A 22,596-nucleotide genomic window follows, 5' to 3' on the forward strand; every position below is an offset into this window, starting at 1 on the left:
GAAGGGTATTTTCTCTGTGGAAGGATATTTACACGGGGAATATTTCAGAAAGAATAAAATTTCCTGGAGGATTACATGGGGAGGAGGGGAAGGGAACTTCCTGGTATGATTTCAAAAACGATCAGAAATTAAATAAAAAAAAGATTTTGTCAATCTGTTTTTTCTGACTTTGTAATGAGTATGTTGACTTTGTAATAGAACTTTTCCCTTTATTTGTAGATTTAACTTTATCTTTATTGACACCAGTAATGCATTATAAGGCGAATAGTTGTTAAAAGATGGCTCAATTTTTGGAAAGAATAGAGAAAAAAACTGTTTTAAAGAAATAAAAAAATGAATTACGCAGAAATTTAAAAATGTCACGGGAAAATAGCGAGAATTTCAATATTTTGGAAAGAAGACGGGCTCAAAAACCTCCCATCCCCACTAGAAAATTGGGCTTATTAATAACATTCAAATTACCTGTTATATATTTCTTCAATTATATAACGATTAAAATAAGTCAGCTTCTAATGTTTATTTTAGCTAATCATAGCAATATTCTTATATAGGAGGTAAGATTTACATCCTTTCCGAAGATATATACTAAAACCATTCCTACTAAAAAATTCTGTCAATTATCAATACTTCAATTACTAATTATATAATATTTCAATTATATAATTACAATAACTCAATTACCATGATTTGTTTTAACTAATCGTAGCAATAATCTTATGTGATTTATCCTTTGCCAAAGTATATGCTGGAACCACTCCCATTAAAAATTTCCCTCTTAATCCAGGATAATTAGTTTCTTGAATCAAAGTTTACGGCAGTCTAATCTTGTGCCAAACACATTTATCTTTCGGCTGTCTAATTCATTTTAAAAAGTTTTTTCACAGGTTCCCTCAATCATTGAATGGCTGAAAACTATTCTATCTGTTGGGGATCTTGTTGGAGCCGATCCTAAGTTACTCAATGCAGAAACTTGGCTTAATTACAGGGCTGAACTAGGTGAGTTTTAATTGTTATTGATATGTTTCTCTGTCATTAAAAAAGACAGAAACATCGACTTTTGATGGACTATAGAAAACTAAAATAAGAAGTCACTCTTGTTTGCAGTGATTTTTTATAAAGGGATAAATCAGCAAAATTTTGGGGACTGTGGCGGTATTTTTGAATAAAAAAATATTTAACTGTTTCGAAATAATTGAGTTTTGAAAACAAAATAAATAAACAGTAGGTTTTGCCGTTTATTTTTGTGTTATCAGCAACAATCATCAGCAGGATTGAGGGCAATTAAAACATCTTTTACGGAAAAAGCTTATCTTGTGTTATAAAAAATGAAATGATAGAAAAATGAAAAATGAAAAATAGGAAGTCGGTACAAAGCCCAAAATTATCAATCACATAGAGACTTTTGAGCCTGTCTTACCACCCAAAATATTGTAATTCTTACTATTTTGTCGTGATGTCTTTAAATTTCCACATTATTTATTTTATTTATTTTAAAACACCCCTTTCCCAGATCCTTTCCAAAAATTTAACCACTTTTTAACGAATTTCGCCTTACAATACAGTAAGGATTTCAAGAAAGATAGGTTAAATCTAAAAAAGGTCAAACTCAATTAAAGAATCAAAATACTTAAAAAAAAGACTGACCATGGTAAAGAAAAAAATTAATCAAAATCCAATGCAGTTGACTTCTACGGCTTCTATTACCTCAGCTAAATTCATTGTAGTGGTCTATTAAGCCACCGGAAGCTTGCACATTGCAAACGCTTCCAACGCCCACCGAATTTAAAGCATCAACTTTGCTATTCTTGTTCTTTTGTCTTACCATCCCTTATCCTCCCCCTCTTTATCCCAGGATTACTAATTGAATCATTGTTTTTACTCCCCGTTAAATTTTTTTGCTTTATAACTACTCTATCTAATGTAGAAATATTCAATTCTTCACAGGCTGATAGTTAATTTATAAAATTCGAAATAAAAAACGGAAAAAAAACAGACTCAGTTTTCCAACTCCCATCAAGTATGTACGCTCTGGGAAAGGAATTTTCTTGCTTCCAATCACACCAGAACTTTTTCCAAATCATCCCGAAGCATCTTATAGGGTCTGCTGGGGTCTCCGTCTTTTGTGATGGCGGAACTTTGTTTTTAGTCGTCGTTTCATCAGTAAAGTCGAAAGAGTTTTCTTTCCAAGGCTATCCTCTAGGCTGCTTATGAGCACCAGGAAGAGAATTGACCCAAAACACTTCATTGGGTTGCATATAATAGCGCTGAATGTTCTTTCAAATGAAGCTGCCAAGAACAACACGTAATGGGCGTTGATAGATGAAGTCAGCAAGCACCATCTACCATAAGTCACCATCTACCAAGAGTCAGCAAGCACCATCTAAGATAAGCAGGCACCATCAATTCAGTAGACATTTAGTTTCACATCTAGTTGACTGAGTGCTCTAAACGCCTTGCTACTATTTATATTTACAAAAGTAATTTTTGCATCTGCTTGTTGCAAAAAGGAGGGAAAACTCCAGCGGTCCTCAAATTTTGCGACCTTTACAAAAGCTTTCGTAAGAGCATCCGCTTTTTCTTAGCAAGAATAACTCATCACTCCTTCGAAATGAATGGATGGAATTGAGTTGGGCTTAGATAAATATAAAGTTTCTTTGGAGATCTTCAGCGCCGCTGGGGCACATTTTAGTTGTTTTTGTTGTTTTTTTTTACAAACTTACGTCTGTAGGTGGTTCTAGCTTGACACATGACTAAAATACATTCACCCTGAGATCTACCTGATCACTGTCTGATTTTGTTTAATGCCGTTTCTAATGAGCCATCTTTCTGACCTTAAATTGTCTTGAATTGGGGCAATAGTATTCTCTTTTAGAGAGGCTCGTTATGCCTTGAGTGGGTCAAATTAGTCAATAGCCTCTGTACTAACTTTTTGTAAAGCGAGGCTGATTTAATTGGCCCTCTTTTGTAAATTAACCCCATGACTTTGCCGATAAGTAGCTTTGCAGTTTGTCCCAGTCTGCGTTATGAGACTGCCCTATGAATCACTCCCCCCTTACAGGTGAAAGTGTGTTCAGATTTCTCGGAAGCACAAATTTCACCTGGTCGCTGGCAAAGCGTCAACTTTCAACAACAAACGAATCTGAAGACAAATTCGAGCCGAGATGACCCAAGAGGGCCAATGTAAGCATAGAATCTGACAGGATATTGTAGACCAAAACCAAGGCTTGGGTTTAGCAGAGTTATAACCTAAGCTTCAATTATAAGGCTTCTCAGCTAGTGACTATAATGAGCATTAAAGTATTTTTTGGTTATCATTACTTCTTTGGGGAATTTTCCTTTCATAAACATCGAGCAATCTTTCGCATGTTGAGGGATTTTCTTTTTCGATTGCTTCTACATTCAACTAATAACAAATTATTTGTTTGCCAGGTTTCCTTCGCCCACATTAACTCAATAATGCTTTGAATCTGAAGCAGTATCAATATATTGTTATGTTTGAGGCGCGCGGTAGCTCCACCTCCTGATTTATCTAGAAATTTGAGTACACTTCCTTATTTTTCAAATCCCTGCGTCTTTAGGAAGGAATTCACTGATGTGCAGTATTACAACCTCTGATCCTGGGAAGTTCAAAGGATAGTTTTTTGATTATTTTAAATCTATTCACTAGCTAAGAATTTTTGTTTCATAGTATTTTGGATCTCTTTGGGCCAAATTATTTTTGGCGTCAAAAATGGCAGAAAACACTCATTTTCTGTTGCGCTATCTCTTTTGTTACTTAAAAATGGTACTTACTTTTCAACTTCAGTTGAAATTAGCCATTCATCTTTATCCTAGGGTCATCAGTTCGACAGAATCATCTCAGGAGAAAAATGTTGTGTTTTGACAGTATTTAGGACTTCTTTGGGCTGAAATTATTGTTTGGCGTCATAAATGGTAGAAAACACTACTTTGCTGTTGTACATTTTTTTTTTATTCCTTAAAAAGAGCATTAACCTTACAACTTCAGTTCGAATAAGCCTTTTCTCACCACCTATGATCATTGCTTAGACAGGATCATCCCTGGAGATATATAAAGCAAATATACAAAAAACTACAACTACCAACAGCTCACTGCAGGTCTGAGGTCGACACAGCTGAACACGCTCCTCCACAACCCCAACCTGTTCAAAGCTGCACTGTGTACCCCTCTCATGAAATTACGATTTCCTTCAGACGGTATTTTACAGCTTCTTCCCAATATATTCGGGAGGACATCCTTTTCATTTGCTCCAGATGGATCAAACAGTTCGTGGTAACGAACTGTAGTAAGGAGCGACCCGGCTCAATAGTAACCAAAGCTCTAAAAAATTGAATTTTGATATCAATAGCTACATCAAAAGAATTGCATTTTAATGCTGATTTTAAATATATAAGTTTCATCAAGTTTAGTCTTACCCATCAAAAGTTACGAGACTGAGAAATTTTGCCTTATTTAAGAAAATAGGGGAAATCACCCCCTAAAGTTCATAGAATCTAAACGAAAATCACACCATCAGATTCAGCGTATCAGAGAACCCTACGGTAGAAGTTTCAAGCTCCTATCTACAAAAATGTGGAATTTTGTATTTTTTGCCAGAAGACAAATCACGGGTTCGTGTTTATTTTTTTTTTTTTTTTTTTTTTTTTTTTTTCCCAGGGGTCATCGTATCGACCAAGTTGTCCTAGAATGTCGCAAGAGGGCTCATTCTAACGGAAATGAAAAGTTCTAGTGCCCTTTTTAAGTGACCAAAAAAATTGGAGGGCATCTAGGCCCCCTCCCACGCTCATTTTTTCCCAAAGTCAACGGATCAAATTTTGAGATAGCCATTTTGTTCAGCATAGTCGAAAACCATAATAACTATGTATTTGGGGATGATTTACTCCCCTACAATCCCTGGGGGAGGGGCTGCAAGTTACAAACTTTGACCAGTGTTTACATATAGTAATGGTTATTGGGAAGTGTACAGACGTTTTCAGGGGGATTTTATTTTGTTTGGGGGGTGGGGCTGAGGGGAGGGGGCTATGTTGGAGGATCTTTCCTTGGAGGAATCTGTCATGGGGGAAGAAAAATTCAAGGAAAAGGGCGCATGATTTTCTAGCATTACTATAAGAAAACAATGAAAAATAAACATGAAAACGTTTTTTTTCAAATGAAAGGTAGGAGTAGCATTGAAACTTAAAACGAACAGAGATTATTACGCATTTGAGGGTTTCTAAAAACACTCTAGCATAAAGAGCGAGGTATTTAGGAGGAGATAAATACCTCGCTCTTTATGCTAAAGTATTTTTAGTAATTTCAACTGTTTATTCAACGGCCTTTCTGATTCAGGGGTCATTTTTAAAGAATTGGGACAAAACTTAAGATTTAGTGGAAAGAGCGAGGTATTAACGAGGATACAAACCCTCTTGTATACATAATAAAAATATGAGATTATGAAAGTTTGTTACGTAAGTTGCTAATTTATAAGTTACGTATATTTTTTACTAATAAAAACGTTCGTTAAAAATTAAAAGTTCTATTTGCCTTTTTAAGCAACCGAAAAATTGGAGGGCAACTAGGCCTCCTTCTCCACCCCTTATTTCTCAAAATCGTCTGATCAAAACTAAGAGAAAGCCATTTATCCAAAAAAAGAATTAATATACAAATTTCATTTTAATAATTTATGTAGGGAGAGCCAAAACCAAACATGCATTAATTCAAAAACGTTCAGAAATTAAATAAAAAAAATCTAATTTTTTTAGCTGAAAGTAAGGAGCGACATTAAAACTTAAAACGAACAGAAATTACTCTGTATATAAAATGGGTTGTCTCCTCCGCAATCCCTCGCTCTTTACGCTAAAATTTGACTCTTTGCCACAATTCTAGTTTTTAAAACAATTAAAAGCTTTAGCGTAAAGAGCGAGGGATTGCGGAGGAGACAACCCATTTTATATACGGAGTAATTTCTGTTCGTTTTAAGTTTTAATGTCGCTCCTTACTTTCAGCTAAAAAAATTAGTTTTTTTTATTTAATGGCCGAAAGGAACAATGTTTGGGAATCTGTCATCCTTCAGTAGTAAAACATGTCGTAGCCATATTGACCTTTCGTTCTTTGTAGCCCTGAAAATTTCGTATAAAACAAAATTTATTGTACATATAACACAAACAAATAGGAAACAAAACAAACTATACTAACATTAAAGAAAATACTTGTTTCACACGAAACAGTTCATGGTAACGAACTGCAAGTAAGGAACCCGGCTCAATAGTAGTTGAAACTCTGAAAAACTTTATTTTGATACAAATAAATACATCAAAAGAACCGGTTTTCTATTCTGATTTTAAATATATATATAAGTTTCATCAAATTTATTTTTACCTATTTTGAGAAAATTTGAGTTATTTTCGAAAAAAGTGGAAAATAGCCCTTAAAGGTCTTAAAATCTTAATGAAAATCACACCATCAAACTCAGCGTATCAGAGTACCCTAATGTAAAGTTTTCAAGCTCCTATCTTTATAAATGTAGTATTTTGTATTTTTTGCCAGAAGAAAGATCACGGATGTGTGTGTGTTTTTTTGTTTGTTTTTAGGGGTGATTGTATTGGCCCAGTAGTTTAATTATACCGGAAGAGGGCGCATGCGAACACAAATTAAAGGTTCTAGAGCCCTTTTTAAATGTCCGAAAATACTGGATGGCAACTAGGCTACCTCCCCCGCAACTTCTTTTCCAAAATCGTCCGTTCAAAATTTTGAGATAGCCATTTTGTTCATCATAGTTAAAAGGTCCAATAATAATGCCTCTGGGTATAACATGAAACCCCCAGAGCCCCAGGGGAAATGTCTTTCAGTTATAAAATTTGCCCACTGTTTACGCATAGTATTTGGTATTGTGATGCATGTATACTTTTTCGGGGGGGGGGGAGCAAATTTTCTGCTGGATTTTTTTCATGGGAGAATTTTCTATGGGGAGGTAAGTTTCCAGGGAGTGAACTTGTCAGGAGAAATTATACACTGCGCGAATTTGCCCGAATTCTTATGCAAGAATATTTTTTTATATTTCTTACTTTCTTTTTTCCGTCTCAATTTTACACGCGGAGTGGTTACAAGTAATTGTCCGGGGTAATTGTTGCCGGGATTGAATTGTATAGAGGATGTTTCCGTGGTGAGGGGATTTCTCCGTGGAAGTGGTGTCAGATTTCCTGGCATTATTTAAAAAACGATCAGAAATTAAATAAAAAAGCCAGTTTTGTTCAATTGAAAGTAAGGAGTGATAATAAAAACTTAGGACAAACAGAAATTACTACGTATATGAAGGGGGTCGCACCCTTCTCAAAACCTCAATCTTTACGCAATTTCGTTTGAATTTCGTCCCAATGCTTTAAGAATGACTCCTGAAACACAAGGGTCATTTGATTAGAACAATAAGACTCTTTTTTTAAAGTACTAAAAAAAACTTTAGATTTCCTGGTATTATCTAAAAAAACGTCAGACATGAAATAAAAAAACGAGTTATTTCGACAGAAAGTAAGGAGCAACATTAAGACTTGAAATAAAAAGAAATTATTACCTATATGAAGGGGATTGCCCCCTACTCAACATCTCGCTCTTTGTGCTAAAGTTTGAATTGTGCCCCAATTCTTTAAGAAACTTCTCAAGCACAAAGGCCGTTTATTTGGAACAATAAAATTTTAAAAAAAGTTGTTTCCAAATGAAAGTAAGGAGCGAAATTAAAACTTTAAACGAACAGAAATTACTCCTAAACGGGCTGATCCTTCCTAAACGGCTCGCTCTTTACGCTAAAGTTTGACCCTTTGTCATAACTCTAATTTTTAAAACAATAAAAAAAACTTTAGCGTAAAGAGCTGGGCTTTTAGGAGGGAACATCCCCTTCCATATACGGAGTAATCTCTGTTAGTTTTTAAGTTTTAATGTCGCTCCTTACATTCAGTTGAAAAAACTTGTTTTTTTTTTATTTAATTTCTGAAAGTTTTATAATTAATTCATCCTTTGATTATGGCTCTCCGAACCTAATTAAAACTGAATTTGTATATTAATTTTTTTGTGGCTAAATGGCTTTCTCATAGTTCCGATCGGACGATTTTGAAAAAAGGGGTGGGATAAGAGGCCTATTTACCCTCCAGTTTTTTGGTTACTTAAAATGCAACTAGAACTTTTAAATTTTTTTTACGAACGATTTTATTAGTAATAAATATACATAACTTACAAATAAACTTACGTAACCAGTTTCTGTATTCTTATATTTTTATTACATATATGAGAGGGTTTCCCCACCTCATCAATACCTCGTTCTTTACGCTAAAGCTTAAATAGGGCGTAGAATAAATAGTTGAATTACGAAAAATATTTTAGCGTAAAGAGCGAGGTATTTAGAAGGAAATGAACCTCCTCATATGCGTAATAATTTCTGTTTGTTTTAAGTCTTAATGCTGCTCCTTACATCCAGTTAAAAAAAAAACTTTTTCATATTATTGTTTCATTGTTTTTTTTTCAAAGAATGCTAGAAAATTCTGCGCCCCCTTCATAGAATTTCTCTTCCCCCATGATAAATTTTCCATTGAAAGATCATCCCACGTAACCACGTCCCCTCTATCATAAAAAAATCCCCCTGAAACGTTTGTACACTTCCCAATAACCATTCTATATGTAAACAATGATCAAAGTTTGTGGCTTGCAGCCCCTTCCCAGGGGACTGTGGGGGAGTGTGTCACCCTCAAAGACATAATTTCTAGGTTGTTCAACTATGCTGAACAAAATGGCTATCTCAAACTTTTGATCCAGTGACTTTGGGGAAAAAACAAGCGTGGGAGCCCTCTAATTTTTTGGTCACTTAAAAGGGGCAATATAACTTTTAATTTCACTTAGAATGAACCCTTTTGCGAAATTCTAGGACCAATGGGTCAATACGATCCCCCCTTGAAAAAAGATAATAAACACGCACCTGTGATCAGTCTTCTGACAAAAAATACAAAATTCCACATTTTTTTAGATAGGAGCTTGAAACTTCTACAATAGGGTTCTCTGATACGCTGAATCTGATGGTGTGATTTTCGTTAAGATTCTATGACTTTTAGGGGTTGTTCCCTCCTATTTTCTAAAATAAGGCAACTTCTCAGGCTTGTAACTTTTTATGAGTAAGACTAAATTTGATGGAACTTATATATTTAAAATTTGCATTAAAATACGGTTCTTTTGATGTAACTATTGATATAAAAATTCCATTTTTTAGAGCTTTGTTTAGTTTTTGGTTTCTCTTCTTGCTACAGTTGGTTACCAGGAACTGTTTGATAAGACGCTTTTTTAAAAGTGCCAAAAAATTTTAACGTAGAGAGCGAGATGTTGAGGAGGGGTGATCCCCTTCATATGCGCAATAATTTCTGTCCGTTACTAAAAACTTTAGTGTAAAGAGCAAGGTGTTGAGGATGGGGTAACCCCCTTCATCTGCGCAAAAATTTCTGTTCGTCTCTGCTCTCCTGTTCTCCTTACTTTTAGTTTTAAAAAACATTTTTTTTAATTAGCAGAAAAAACCAATTGACCTATTAAATATGATGGAGAAAGTTCATGGCAGAGCCATATTTAAAATTAGTGACTAATTAAAATCTGCCTTTCAGATGAAGTGGGTATTCAGCTGAGGTCAATTAATACGAACTTGGTTGATCGAGTTTGGGGTACAGAACAGCCACCATATCCTTCAGCACCAGCATTTGTCCATGAGATTGACTTCGCAGGTTAGTATTATATTATTAATTCATTTTTTATTACAAAAAATAGCCAGAGTTGATTTTAGTGTCACCGATAAGGCTGAGAAAGAATTAGAAATTCCCTTAATATAATGGTGTTAGAAAATTATCCAAATTTGCTTCTTCTTTACAAGGAAAAAATTTAAAGTTTATTTTTCCTTCCAACAGACTAAGTTTGCCAATTTTCATCATCAAAACTCTCAGGCGTTTTCCCCCTCCTAAATTAAAAAAAATAAATTTTTACAGACTGCAATTGAAGGGGGCAGAAGGCTGAACGGTATTTGCCCCTATTTTTTTACTCTCCTCTCTTCAAAATTTAAAGAATACCCATATAGGGGGTATTTTCATTGAAAAATACCTCTCTTTTAGCAATTAAATTGAGCGACAAATTTGCCCCTTCCTCCTGTTTATTTTTTCGTGATTTTCGTGAACGCACACCGCTCTCCCCAACTATCTCAGTGTATGACATTCTTTGCTAATATAAATTGCTATTCAATAATAATTAAATAAAAAAACACGTTTTTTCAACCGAAAGTAAAGAGAAGCATTATAACTTAAATCGAATAAATTTTTTACGTATATAAGGGGGGATGCCCCCTCCTCAATCCCTCACCCGTTACACTAATTCTTTTTAGTGATTTAAAAAGCTTTTTATACAAGGTAAAAGGTCTTTGTGTTTCTGGGCTAGTTCTTAAAGAATTGGGACAAAAAGTTAAAATTACCGTTACGAGCGAAGAATTATGAAGAGGAAGCCTCTTCATACGCGGAACAATTTCGATTCGTTTAAGTTTTAACATTACTCCATACTTTCAGTTAAAAAAACATGTTTTCTAATATATTTTCTAATCGTTTTCACTCCATGCCGAGAAACCCACCTGTCCCTGCGCGGAAAATTCCCCTCGGATAATTCCATTCAAGTTAAAATTTGTCTGGGAAATTCTTCTTCTTCGCCCATGTAAAGTTGTTCTCACAGAAAATTCCGTAAGAGAAAATCCCTCACACAGAAAATCTCTTCATGAACGAATCCCCCCAGACAGTTTCTTCACTCCTGAATGAAGGAATTGTTTAGGGAGGGGTGGCTGAAAACCTCCTCCTGACATTTCCCAAGAGCATTCTCTCTACATGTAAAATTTTGCAGCCAAAGAGAAAGTAAGACAAATAAAAAGAATTACATAAGTGAATTCAAGAAAATTCTCCCCATGTAAAGTTTCCCCAGAAAAATTTCCCTGAGAAACTTTCCAACCCAAGGAAAATTATCCCTGTGGACCCCCCCCCCCTTCCGCGAAGAGAGCTCTAAAAGCTTTTTGCAAATTTCCCAATAACAACTACAAAATATAAAGAATGGGCAAACTGCATGTGTTAAAGCCCATTCCCCAGGGACTGGAGGGGGGATCATATATTTGTCAAAAGTAGGCTATAGCTATTCGATCTTTCAAATATCAAACGGTAGTCTCAAAACCTTCATTGAATGTCTTAAGAGAAATAAGGGGTGCGGGATGTGGTCTTGTTTCCTTCCAATCTTTTGGTCCCTTAGAAAGGACACTAGAACTTTTCGTTTTCGATTGAGTGAGCCCTCTCACGATCTTTTGGAACCATTCTTTTGATACGATTACTCCCTGCAGGAAAAAAAAACCATCAAACAAAACCAATGAACAAGCATGTGTGATCTTTTTTTTTGCAAAAATGCAAAATTCATCATTTTGTAGATAGGAGCTTTAAACCTCAATTTCTGGGCTCTCTGATATGCTGCATTTGATGATGAAATCTTCATTAGGATCTCTCAAACTTCTGGGAATGTTTTCCGCTTTTTCAAAAATCAAGTAAATTCTTCCAGGCCTGTAGCTTTTAATAGTTAACATTAAACTGAATGCATTTTATATTTTTGAAATCAACATCAAAAACTCATTCTTTTGATGTATTAATTGTTATCAAAATTCCCTGTTTTAGATTTTAGATGAGTATGTGACTGAATCATTCCTTGCTTACAGTTTATTTCTAGGAACTATTTCATAAAGCTTGGCTACAGTCATCTAAATAGATACAAACTTCTCTAGATAAATTATATCACTAAGTCATATAATTAGCATCAGTGTAATATGGAATATTAAGATAATACATATTTCGAAAAAAAATTAAATGAAACAAGAAATTCATCTCAGAGTTCGGAACGTGAGCTCATTGAAATAATTTTGTGCCTTCAATAAACAAAAAATAAAATAAAAAAAATTAGGAGACATAAATATGCCTACTCAATGAACCCCTATTTCATTACATATCACTGTATGATTTTTTCAAATTTTGACGACATTTTGCTGTTTTGTCAAATTGTTTTTAGAAGTGAAATTTTATTGGGGGAACAATATTTTAATTTTTGATGACTGAACCAATGAATTGATTACTCCTAGATTTTTCATTTAAAATAACAATTAGCATCCGTACGAGTTTTCTCAAGAGAAGGACACAAATTGAAATTTTTATTATTTTTTTGTTTTAACACAGAAAAATCTAATGCTAAGGTTTTTTTTTTTAATGCAGAGACAAGGATTTCAAATTCTTCAATACTGTAATATTTCCACTTTATATATCCTTTTCTCTTCCCCATAAGTAACTCATCAGAGTGCATTTCCGTTCTCTAGGCCTGTCATTCGGTGTTCTTTAGAAGACATATTATATACACAGTCGTTTCCGTTTCAAATAAACATAAATCTAATTGCAGGCCGAAGCTGGCAAGACAAACTAGGTGATATCCGTGAACAATTGGTGAAGAATGATGCAGATGCAATCGTTGTCACAGCTCTGGATGAAGTTGCATGGACGCTGAACCTACGCGGAGCAGACATACCGTACAACCCTTTGTTTAGGAGTTTCTTGGTTATTGATTCTACAAGATCTGTTCTTTTCACGCCAACAGAGAAGGTCACCGGCTCTGTCTTAGATCATTTAAATACACGCAATTGTGGATCAGCTGTTTGTGTTGAGTGAGTTGATGCAGAATTTCTACTGCTTAGGTGAATTAGATGAAAATACGATTTTTTTTTTAACCAGTAACAAGGAGCAACTTTAAAAGTCAAAACGAACAGAAATTATTTCGTACATGAAGTAGTCTCCCTTCTCCTCAATAGGTTTCTCTTTACTTTAAAGCTTTTAGTAATTTTATAAAAAGCTTCCTGTTCTAATTAAACGGCCCTTGTCTATCAGAAGCTGTTCTTAAAAAATTGGGACAAACAGAAAAACTTCAATTGTAGCCATATATATGCTACCCGAATAGATATTCAAAAACAGTACTAAAATACGAAAAGTATTGAAATACAGGATCATTTAAACAACTTACTAGAATGCTAGCAATCACTGACGAATCCAGGATTGTTTTCAAGGGGAATTTTTTTTTACCGGGGGTGTTATGAAAAAACTTCACCAGAAGCATAAAAAGTATGTTTATACGCATTTTGCTACTTGGTTACGAGTCAGGCAAAAATATTGGAGGGGGAGGGGGTCAAACCCGATATCTCACTTAAGTTCTGGAAGATGTTTCCCTCTTTTTTCGAAAATCAGGTAAATTTTCTCGGGCTTGTAGCTTTTGATGGGTAACATTAAACTTAATGAACCTTATATATTTGAATCAGCATAAAAATCCAATCTTTTGATCTATCTATTGTTATCAAAATTCAGTTTCTTAGAATTCCGTGTTACTATTGGGCCGTCACTCCTTACATTTACCAATAGTAATGCTAATGTCATATAATGTAGATCTAACTTTAGCTGTCTTAAGAATTGGACAAATATAGTGTTTTCAAACTAAAAAGGATGAATCTATTCAATATGGTCGTATTTTACGTCGGCGTGTTTCAGTGTAAGATTTGTGCAGTTACTTACTAGCTCACTGAATATGCGACTTGATAAGTTTGTCTGGCAAATTGTCTTCGTTAAGTGTCTGTGTTTCTGATATACAAAATAATTGTTGAAGAATAACAATCAATCTAATTCTTTAATGCTTCAGAAAAAAAAGTTGGAACACCAACTACGAAACATCTTTTTTTATCCTTAAATCAGGCCAATTTTTCGCATTCAGAAAGTTGCGTGCAAGTGACAACTGCTAGAGACTGTACTGCCTAAAAAGAATAAAAAGGCCTCAATCAACTGTGTTAGTTACAGTTTAGAAAAAAAGCTGAAACGTCAACTTCAAGAATTTCTCTGTAAATTAGGGAAAATCAGCCCCAAATGAGCTTTATTTTTATGCCGCAGAAAAATAGCTGGGGCACCAATAACAAGTAATAAAACATGTATTTCTTCTTAGATCATGCAAAATCAGCAAACACAAGCTATTCTTCGATGTCACTAAAAAAGGGGGGATGAATCGTCAACTACATGTCGCGAGAGACGCTTTTCCCCTAAAACAGTAAAAATAACAGAAAATACCATTAAATTATAGATAAACAAATAATTGTAAAGACTAATTTGATATCTTGCTTGCAGTGTCATGGAATATGAAACCATTAATTCAGTTTTAACAGAAATGGCTGTCGCCTGGGAGTATGTAATAATTCCAAGGAGATATAGCTACTCTGGTGGAGCTAGCTTTTCAATATATGAACTGGTAAGTTTCATTATTAATAATATGCTATTTTTAATTTATTGCCTACAAGGCTGTATCAAGTGAAGGAGGTTTGACCCCCCCCCCAACCCGAAATGTTTGTCCAACTCGTAAAAAACGTAACAAAAATTAATAAAAACAAATTTCTTTTATGCTTTTTTATAGCTTTTTTTTAAAAAACCCCTTCGAAAAAAATCCATATGTAAGCCCCCCCCCAAAAAAACAAATCCTGGATATGGCCATGGTTGCTTATCATATTTAGTATATGTATTTTGGTTCGAACCCAGAGGCGCCATTTGGGGGGGTCAGGGGTGGGCAAATGCCCACCCTAGATTTTCCAGGGGGCCCTAGCTTCCACCACAAAGGGCCCTTTTCCGGCCATAATTATCCATTATGTCCAACATAATCCATTCTGTTCAAATGGTTTGAACTAACTGCACGCCTATTAGCCAAAGAGCGTAATTACCTGACGACCCTTGGGGTGATTACGCTATTTGCTATTAATCATTGTAAACTTTGAAAGTAGGTTAGATTCATAATAAAAGTCTCAAGTTCTGTCAAATGCCCCATGCCCACCCCAAGATTTGGCCCAAATGGCGCCCCTGTTCGAACCTGATGCCTAAGCCGCACTATAGTCATATATGTCAATAGATTGACTGATCTAATATTCTTGAAAACAAATTGACACAATCAAATGTGTCAATAGTTGATTATTTATTTATTTAAGTGGTATTTCATTAGTTTTGTATATCTGTCAGTAATCACTTATTATTCCTTAAAACCTAGACTTGCGAATGATCCATGTTCTTTGTTGGTCCGTGCTTTACACCAGAGATATAGAAGCAAGTAATTGAAGTGTTGAGATCCTGCTTTTAAATCCACACTAATTGTCCCTTATCTATTCTCTACCAAACTAGCATGTGTTTTTTTTTTTTGTCAGATTCAGCATACATATAGAAGAAACGCGGTTCATGACACTAATTTCTTCAGTTTAAACTATGTGTTCCCTTTGAAACAAACAATTTTACGACACGCCCGTAGCTGCAAAATGCACAAAAAAAGACAGAATACTTAACATATTGGATTCATTAGGTTCATATTCATCTAGTCCCCAGGCCAGAATAATGGTATATAGGTATTACTTAGACTTTGTCTTGGGAAACAATCTAAACTTACTTTTAAAAAATAGGGAAATCGCCCATTTTCAGCGATTTTTGACCAATTTAATCTACACAACCACGTGGACAAAATTTAAGAAATGTCATACGACAGATGGAGAATGTTGAATCTTAGTTAAGGAATTATACCGAACTTGTCTGTTTTCGTTTATACATGACAGCTGAGAGAGAGCAAATAAATAACATACCAAAAATTGCACAGGGAACATGAACTTTAAGAACAATCTGCCTTAAATCTTTGCTCTGGTTGGTCAATCATTAAAATTACGTTTAAAATTTTAACCTTACCCATCTGAGCGAGGTATAATATTGGCTCTGCAGTAATGCATAACTTTGTTAAAATCAACAAATATGACTACAGTCTTTCTTGAGCATAACTCTTTAATAATGATTAATACCACAAAATATTGACAAACTTAAGAAGTTATTAGAAAGTTTTCTGTTCGTTTCCTTGGCTTAAAATATACGGACTTTCAAAACAATATTAACATTATAAAAAAAAATTATTGTAAATTTGTGGAAATAGCAAGAAGATCCCTCAAAAATAAATTAGAACTGACCGCCTACGAAAGAGAACTTAGAAATACATAATGTAAACAGTTATCTTTGGCGGTTTGCAAGCTATTGCCTACAAGAAAGAAAATATTTCAAAGTTTAGAAATACTTTAAGTATAACCATGTCAAAAATGTATTGTTTAGTCTAGAATCTATCTTCTTCAGCTAGAGAGAATGATAGCAAGGCAATTGAAGACCAAACATAATACTTGTGAATATTTTTTTCTACTATTCTGTTCAAACAAAGCTTACTGTTGGAGAATAACGTTTTCTTTCTTGTTGTCTAGACAAGGCATGAAGAATTAGTCGTATGACGTGTAAAATTACATTCCGAGACAATAGTTCGGTCTGTATAGCGTCCTATATATATATATATATATATATATATATATATATATATATATATATATATATATATATATATATATATATATATATATATATATATACATATATATATATATATATATATATATATATATATATATATATACATATATATATATATATATATATATATATTTATATATACCTAGCACGGGGATACCATAGGGAATTTATGGTAGGCATGCAACTTGCCTGGGTAGGGAATTTAAAGTGCCGAAACCCTATGGGGAAGTGTATATTCTCTTGATGAGCCCATGTGTTGGGTTGTTGCCTCTGAATCATATGCCTTTTTATTGTTTTTTTTTTTTTTTTTTTGGTAAATGACGACTTATACTTACTGACGACACGACTGCCTGTTCATGAATTATTCTTTATGGTTGATTGTGTATGGCTATGCTGTTTGGCCTGTGTAATTGTATGGGTGAGTAGGGTTAAGGCCTCATTCAAGTACTGATTCATATTAATCACTAATGTAGGAAAACAGTCTTCCTTTTCTCCTTCTGTCTTCCTTTTTTTTGTGCTGTTGCATTGGTGATTTCTCTTTTCATATATATATATATATATATATATATATATATATATATATATATATATATATATATATATATATATATATATATATATATATATATATATATATATATATATATATATATATATATATATATATATATATATATATATATATATATATATATATATATATATATATATATATATATATTACTTCTGATACTAATGAAGGAAGTTTTTATGGGAGAATTATCATGCTCTGCTAATGCATAGACAGTACTTTATGCTTATTTCTCCACAGGACAGATTCAAGAGTTTCTGACGCTCTCGACGAAACTATTTCTTGGTGCCCATTCCCCCAATAATCCTTTGGCAGGGAAGAAATGCTTCAAATTCTAGTTATTATGTGTTTAGATTAGTTTTGTTATGAAAAATAACCATGAACTGAGAAGGGTATTAATAAAATATTTAAATCAATGTAAATAGACTACAAAAATGTAGTAAACGTAAATTCCGTTTGTTCTACTTTCACCACCTGCTCTCATTGGAAAATGGGGCACTTCTTTACCAACGGACAAGGCACCCCCCATAGATCCTGATGCCCTACGTAGTTGCCAAGACTGCTTAAATAGTAGAGCCCTGTGTCTTCATACATAGAGTTTAGCTATTAAAAGTAAAACTTTTTTACTGCTGAAAAGCTCCCTTTCTTTAATTCTTGTTGTGTCTAATGTCCCTATCGAGCCAGGGATTTCAAAATTGACAAAAACAAAATGACAAAAAGAATTTTCATATTCAGAACTTGATTAACGTATAAAATTGCGTTCGGTAACTATGGAGCTAGAAGGCTGAAATACTTTTGTCCGAATCAGGTCGGGGCTCTTAATTTTTATGGACTTCACTTGCCTTTCCAACACATCAAGTAGGTAGCGTCCAACTAAAATACTATCTTGAGTATACTAAATCGTTGTTGCAAAGTGTGTCAAGTACGCCTAATGATACCTTTTTAGCTAATGTTTAACTAATGGTGCACATTGGCCTATGTGGTTCACGTGATTGCAAACAAGCCTCATTATTTTGAGAAGAGATTTATATTGTACAGCCTACCTCAGAGCTATCACTCCCCAGTCTTCTTGCGTTTACTGAGCGCTGGTCTGAACAACCCCTGTTGCTGGGCTTCTTGTTCCGATTAAAATAAATTAACAATTGAAGTTGCTTAATCTTTGATATAGCCTTAAACTTGAATATGCGGTAGGTACTTCTAATAACGTTCACCGGTAAACGACACACTTTGCATTTGCATTTATGAAAGATCGCTGAATGGAATTGTATGATTAATTTACCATATCACATTCACAGCCTAAAGGTATAACAGCTAACAGCTATAACCCTATTAGTGTGGGTGATAGAGGAAACCGACAGACGAGTGTCGGGATCTTTGCCAACTGAGAACAACAAAATATCCTATGACTTGGAAGTCTCCAGATTTCCCCCACTTTGTACGGCGATGATGTTTTAGTGACAAACAAAAATTACAGTTGAGACTATATCTTAGTCAATTAAGTACCTTATTAGGAGTTATCTACGTAAAAACATAAAATAATTGTTAAAAAAACTATTTGTATTCGGAATTGGTTGAGGCTCTACACACAAAGTCTTATAGCTTATTTTTAGTAGCCCAGTTTGTCTATGGTGTGGTTTTTTCAAGGTTTCGCTACTCCTTTCAATAAAATTCTCTGGCAACTGCCCTCTCTTTCTGCCAAATGGGATACCGTGTATGCCAATGTTCTTATTCTCGATTCACTTGTTTATTGTTTATTGATGTAATTTTTTCTTCTCATTTTAGATTCCTGAGACCAAAGTTGTGCTAATGCCATCTCCTGTTATATTTCTGAAGGCCAAAAAGAATCCGACTGAAGTAGAGGGCATGAGAAGAGCGCATATTAAGGATGCTGTGGCTCTTTGCGATTTTCTGGCCAAACTTGAGAAAGAGGTACGAAAAGAATGATCTTTTTTTAGATGGTAGATAAAGTAATTTAAAAATATATTAGTTATGAGATATTAGGGAAGTCCCTAAAATTGAATGCTTTGAGGTGGACCTTATCAGGTTAAGAAAGAGGAGCCAAACAATTTTTGTTTTTAGCAAAAGTTTTTTGGGTTTATTAAATTTTAATTGAGAACTGGAGACGAGTCATAAATATTAAATTGAAGTATATGCGACTTATTTTGTATTTTCGCCTAATCTTTTTGATTACTTTCTTGTTTTTTTCTTCAGAGAGAGGTGGAGGGACTCAAAACCTTGTCAGTGATACATCTTGATTTAAATTTTAAGCATGGTAAAATATAGTTCAAAACTACCCTGCCAGTGTAAACGAAGATGATCTAACAGCAACTATTTTTTGGATAAAACTATGGTTCAAGGCCCAGATTGCCGGATAGATACAGTTTAGTTTCTTTCTGGGTTGTTAACAAGTACTATTCATAATTGTTGTCAATTTAACATATTAATTGTTAGCAAGTACTGAAGTAATTTCGTCACTTTTTGTCACAGGAAGTGGTCTTTCTTTGTTTGCACGTTTGAAGTAACAAAGAAGTTTTATACAGAGGAAGTGGCACCAGGTACTAGATAATTTAATAATAAAATGCATAAATGAAATATATTTGTAGACTGCAAAATTCTTTTAGTCTTGCATACTGAAGGCTTAATTTGTGAAGTTTGGTGTCTTTCGATAGTTCAGATTTAGCTTTATCCATCTATCTCATTGCTTTTTAGAAATTTAGTGTGTACTTTTTTGTGTTGATTGAAACACATGATTAAAAATGTGTGTAAAATGGGAAATTAAGAACATGCTTTTATTTTTTAAGCAAACTTAGATGATTCTCTAAGAAATATTCTAAGTAACATTATGATTCCGGTCGTCGAACAGATAGATATGAGACTAATGAATCGAGCAATATAGGTTTCTTGTTTTTTTGGCAAAAGATGCATCTGTACCTCTCAGCCTCTCAGTGAACGTCGTCAAGCAACAGCTGTTTTTTTATTCCACACACAGTTTACGACCATGTTATACCTTTTAGATTAATTTCAACTTTTAGGTGAAAGAAGGTCAATATTGGGACGAAGTCAAAGTATCTAAGGAACTTGATGAATATCGAAGTGAGCAGGCCTTAAATCAAGGCCCCAGTTTTAGAACTATTGTTGGTTTTGGCTCTAATTCTGCCATTATCCACTATAAACCTTCAAATAGAACAAACAAAGAAATTGCTCGAAACGGAAATTTTGTTCTAGATTCAGGAGGACAGTATTTGGGTAAGAATATGCATGCTTTGTCAAGACCACACTGGATGCGATTTCAGGCGTTGTCAACTTAGCACACTCTTAGACCATTTTGACTGTCTGTGATCAGAACGCATTGTCTTCAAAACCTGATTTTAATTTAATGGACCTTCTGTTTAGACTGATAAAATCCAAAAAATAACCAAACAGCGTTTTTAGGATTCATTCCTAATAAGGAATTTATTCTTAATTATTCCTAACATCATTCTAATTATTCTTAATAATTATTCTAATTTATTCCTAATTATTCCTTATTAGGTTCGAATTTCAATTATTGCAAGTAACTTCAATCCCGGGGTAAATTTAGACCTACCTTATAATATTATTTTTTTGCAAAGTTGGAAGTTATTCAGGGATAGTGTCTAGGGTTCAAAATACTCAACGAGCATCTTTGTTTCCGTTTTTTCAAGGCCTCAGGTGTGGAATTTTCTATCAGAGGGTATACGACGGGCAAAAAATGTTACCCAATTCAAAATAAGTTTGAAACGTTACCTTCGGGGAAGATATTTTTTTCTTTTCTTTTTTTTACTAGAAAAATTTAGATGTATAGTTGACTGCAAGGATGGAAACAACCACCATTAACAATCAAACAGATGATGTTTGAAATAATTTTTCGGTTAATCTTAACTTTAAATTAAGGTTCATCAAGCCTCAAAAGTGTCTAGGTCAAGTAATTTCAAACTAAGAGTGTTCAAAACTTTTTACTACTGTTAATGTGTTTCTATTTACGACCGTCAATACTCTTTTGAGAACAAGTATTGCTTTTGAAAGACCTGAATAGGTTTGGCTAGATATTTACCTGGAGTTTTAATTTTAATTATTGATGATAAATCAAATTTCTAAAAATTGTAGAAGAAAATTATATTCATAAAAGATACTAGAAATTAACTTTATTTTTTTTCGGTTAGGTATTTCCTTAGATCTAGAGGGGATAATTTTTTTTAAGTTTTTTAATGAAAGTACCAAAAGATATTTTCTAACTAGGAATTTACTCTCTCTACATCCTCCCCTCGAATTATAAGCTCCTAGACTGAAGTGTCTAATTTAAAACAAGAGCTATTAAATAAGTTATCGGACTAACTGATATTTAAACTTCATTTAAGCCGAAGTAACAGAAGAGTTTCTGAAATAAAAGTCCGAGTCAAGGCATACCTGCCTGCAAAATTGGTTCTCATTCTCCTCAAAGAAGGGGAAAGGGTTTGAATATGCTTTTGCAATAACGTTCTGATTTGCAATAACGTTCTGATCTGAAATTTTTATAACTTAAAAGTTATAAAAATTTGCAGTTAGGACTTATGTCTAAGAGGAAAAATATTTTATGACTTATTTAAGCAGCCCATCTATCTCAGCGTATACATCTGTGAATAAGCCTGAAATAGTATCCTTGGTCGGCCATTGCGCTTTATGTGCTTATCACCACTAATTATAAATATAACTTCACTTGTTACTAACGCTTATAATTGATCTACGCTAAAACATGGTTGGGAAAATTTGAATCTAAGGGTATATGTTATCATAGGGTTGCAACTGCCCGCTTAAATCACTTAGTTAAGCAACCCATTTATCCTAGCGTATACATTTGTGAATAAGCCTGAAATAGTATCCTTGGTTGGCCATTGCATGCGCTTTACATCACTAATTAGAAACATACCTTCGCTTGTTACTAACGCTTATAATTGATCTTCGCTTGAACATGGTTGAGAAAATTTGAATCTAAGGGTATGTGTTTCCGTGAGGTTGCAATTGCCCATTACGCGTAGATATGATTTTTTTTTTTTTTACCTCCAATTGTGCCTTTTAACTCTACTTCAAGTGATTTTGAACAAGCCTTTTGCCCCAGTTTGACGTTAAGTTGTTTGCTTGTGCCTTTATTGCTTAGGGGCACAAGTTGTGGCTTAGAGAGCTGCCACTATACATTATAACACAAAAATACCACTTCAAACGGAGCTACCACTTATTTCTTCCGAGACAAAGACTATTAGCCTTAGAGGACGACAATGTAAAACTCTGAAACATATTTTGAACGAAATTTTATGAGGGAGGATTTCCCAAATTACATATTTCGGGGTCCGTTTTTCCCCTAAAAAAAAAAAAAAAAAAAAACTACTAAATGTTTTGTTGTCATATATCCTCGGTAATTTCTTATAGCTATAAGAATAAATTTTCATCCAAGCATATTTATTATGATATGATCGTTATAAAAAGGACCACAAGGAAAAATCACGACAACGATTGCATAGGGAGAGTAAAAATTCAGAGAATTAACAATTAAACTTAATTGT

At 34.0% G+C, this 22,596-nt stretch overlaps 1 protein-coding gene across 1 annotated transcript in view; it reads left to right on the top strand.

The window, feature by feature from the left end:
- Positions 1-22,596, top strand: part of LOC136034085 (xaa-Pro aminopeptidase 1-like) — a 127,969-nt gene that overhangs the window by 44,389 nt on the left and 60,984 nt on the right. The window contains exons 4-9 of the mRNA XM_065715213.1: positions 885-996; positions 9,628-9,744; positions 12,473-12,734; positions 14,230-14,350; positions 18,824-18,970; positions 20,074-20,334. Coding sequence (XP_065571285.1) covers positions 885-996; positions 9,628-9,744; positions 12,473-12,734; positions 14,230-14,350; positions 18,824-18,970; positions 20,074-20,334 — 1,020 coding nt within the window. The remainder of the gene's footprint in view (positions 1-884; positions 997-9,627; positions 9,745-12,472; positions 12,735-14,229; positions 14,351-18,823; positions 18,971-20,073; positions 20,335-22,596) is intronic.

Source organism: Artemia franciscana, chromosome 2 (genome assembly GCF_032884065.1).
Source record: "Artemia franciscana chromosome 2, ASM3288406v1, whole genome shotgun sequence".
Classification (NCBI taxonomy): domain Eukaryota; kingdom Metazoa; phylum Arthropoda; class Branchiopoda; order Anostraca; family Artemiidae; genus Artemia; species Artemia franciscana.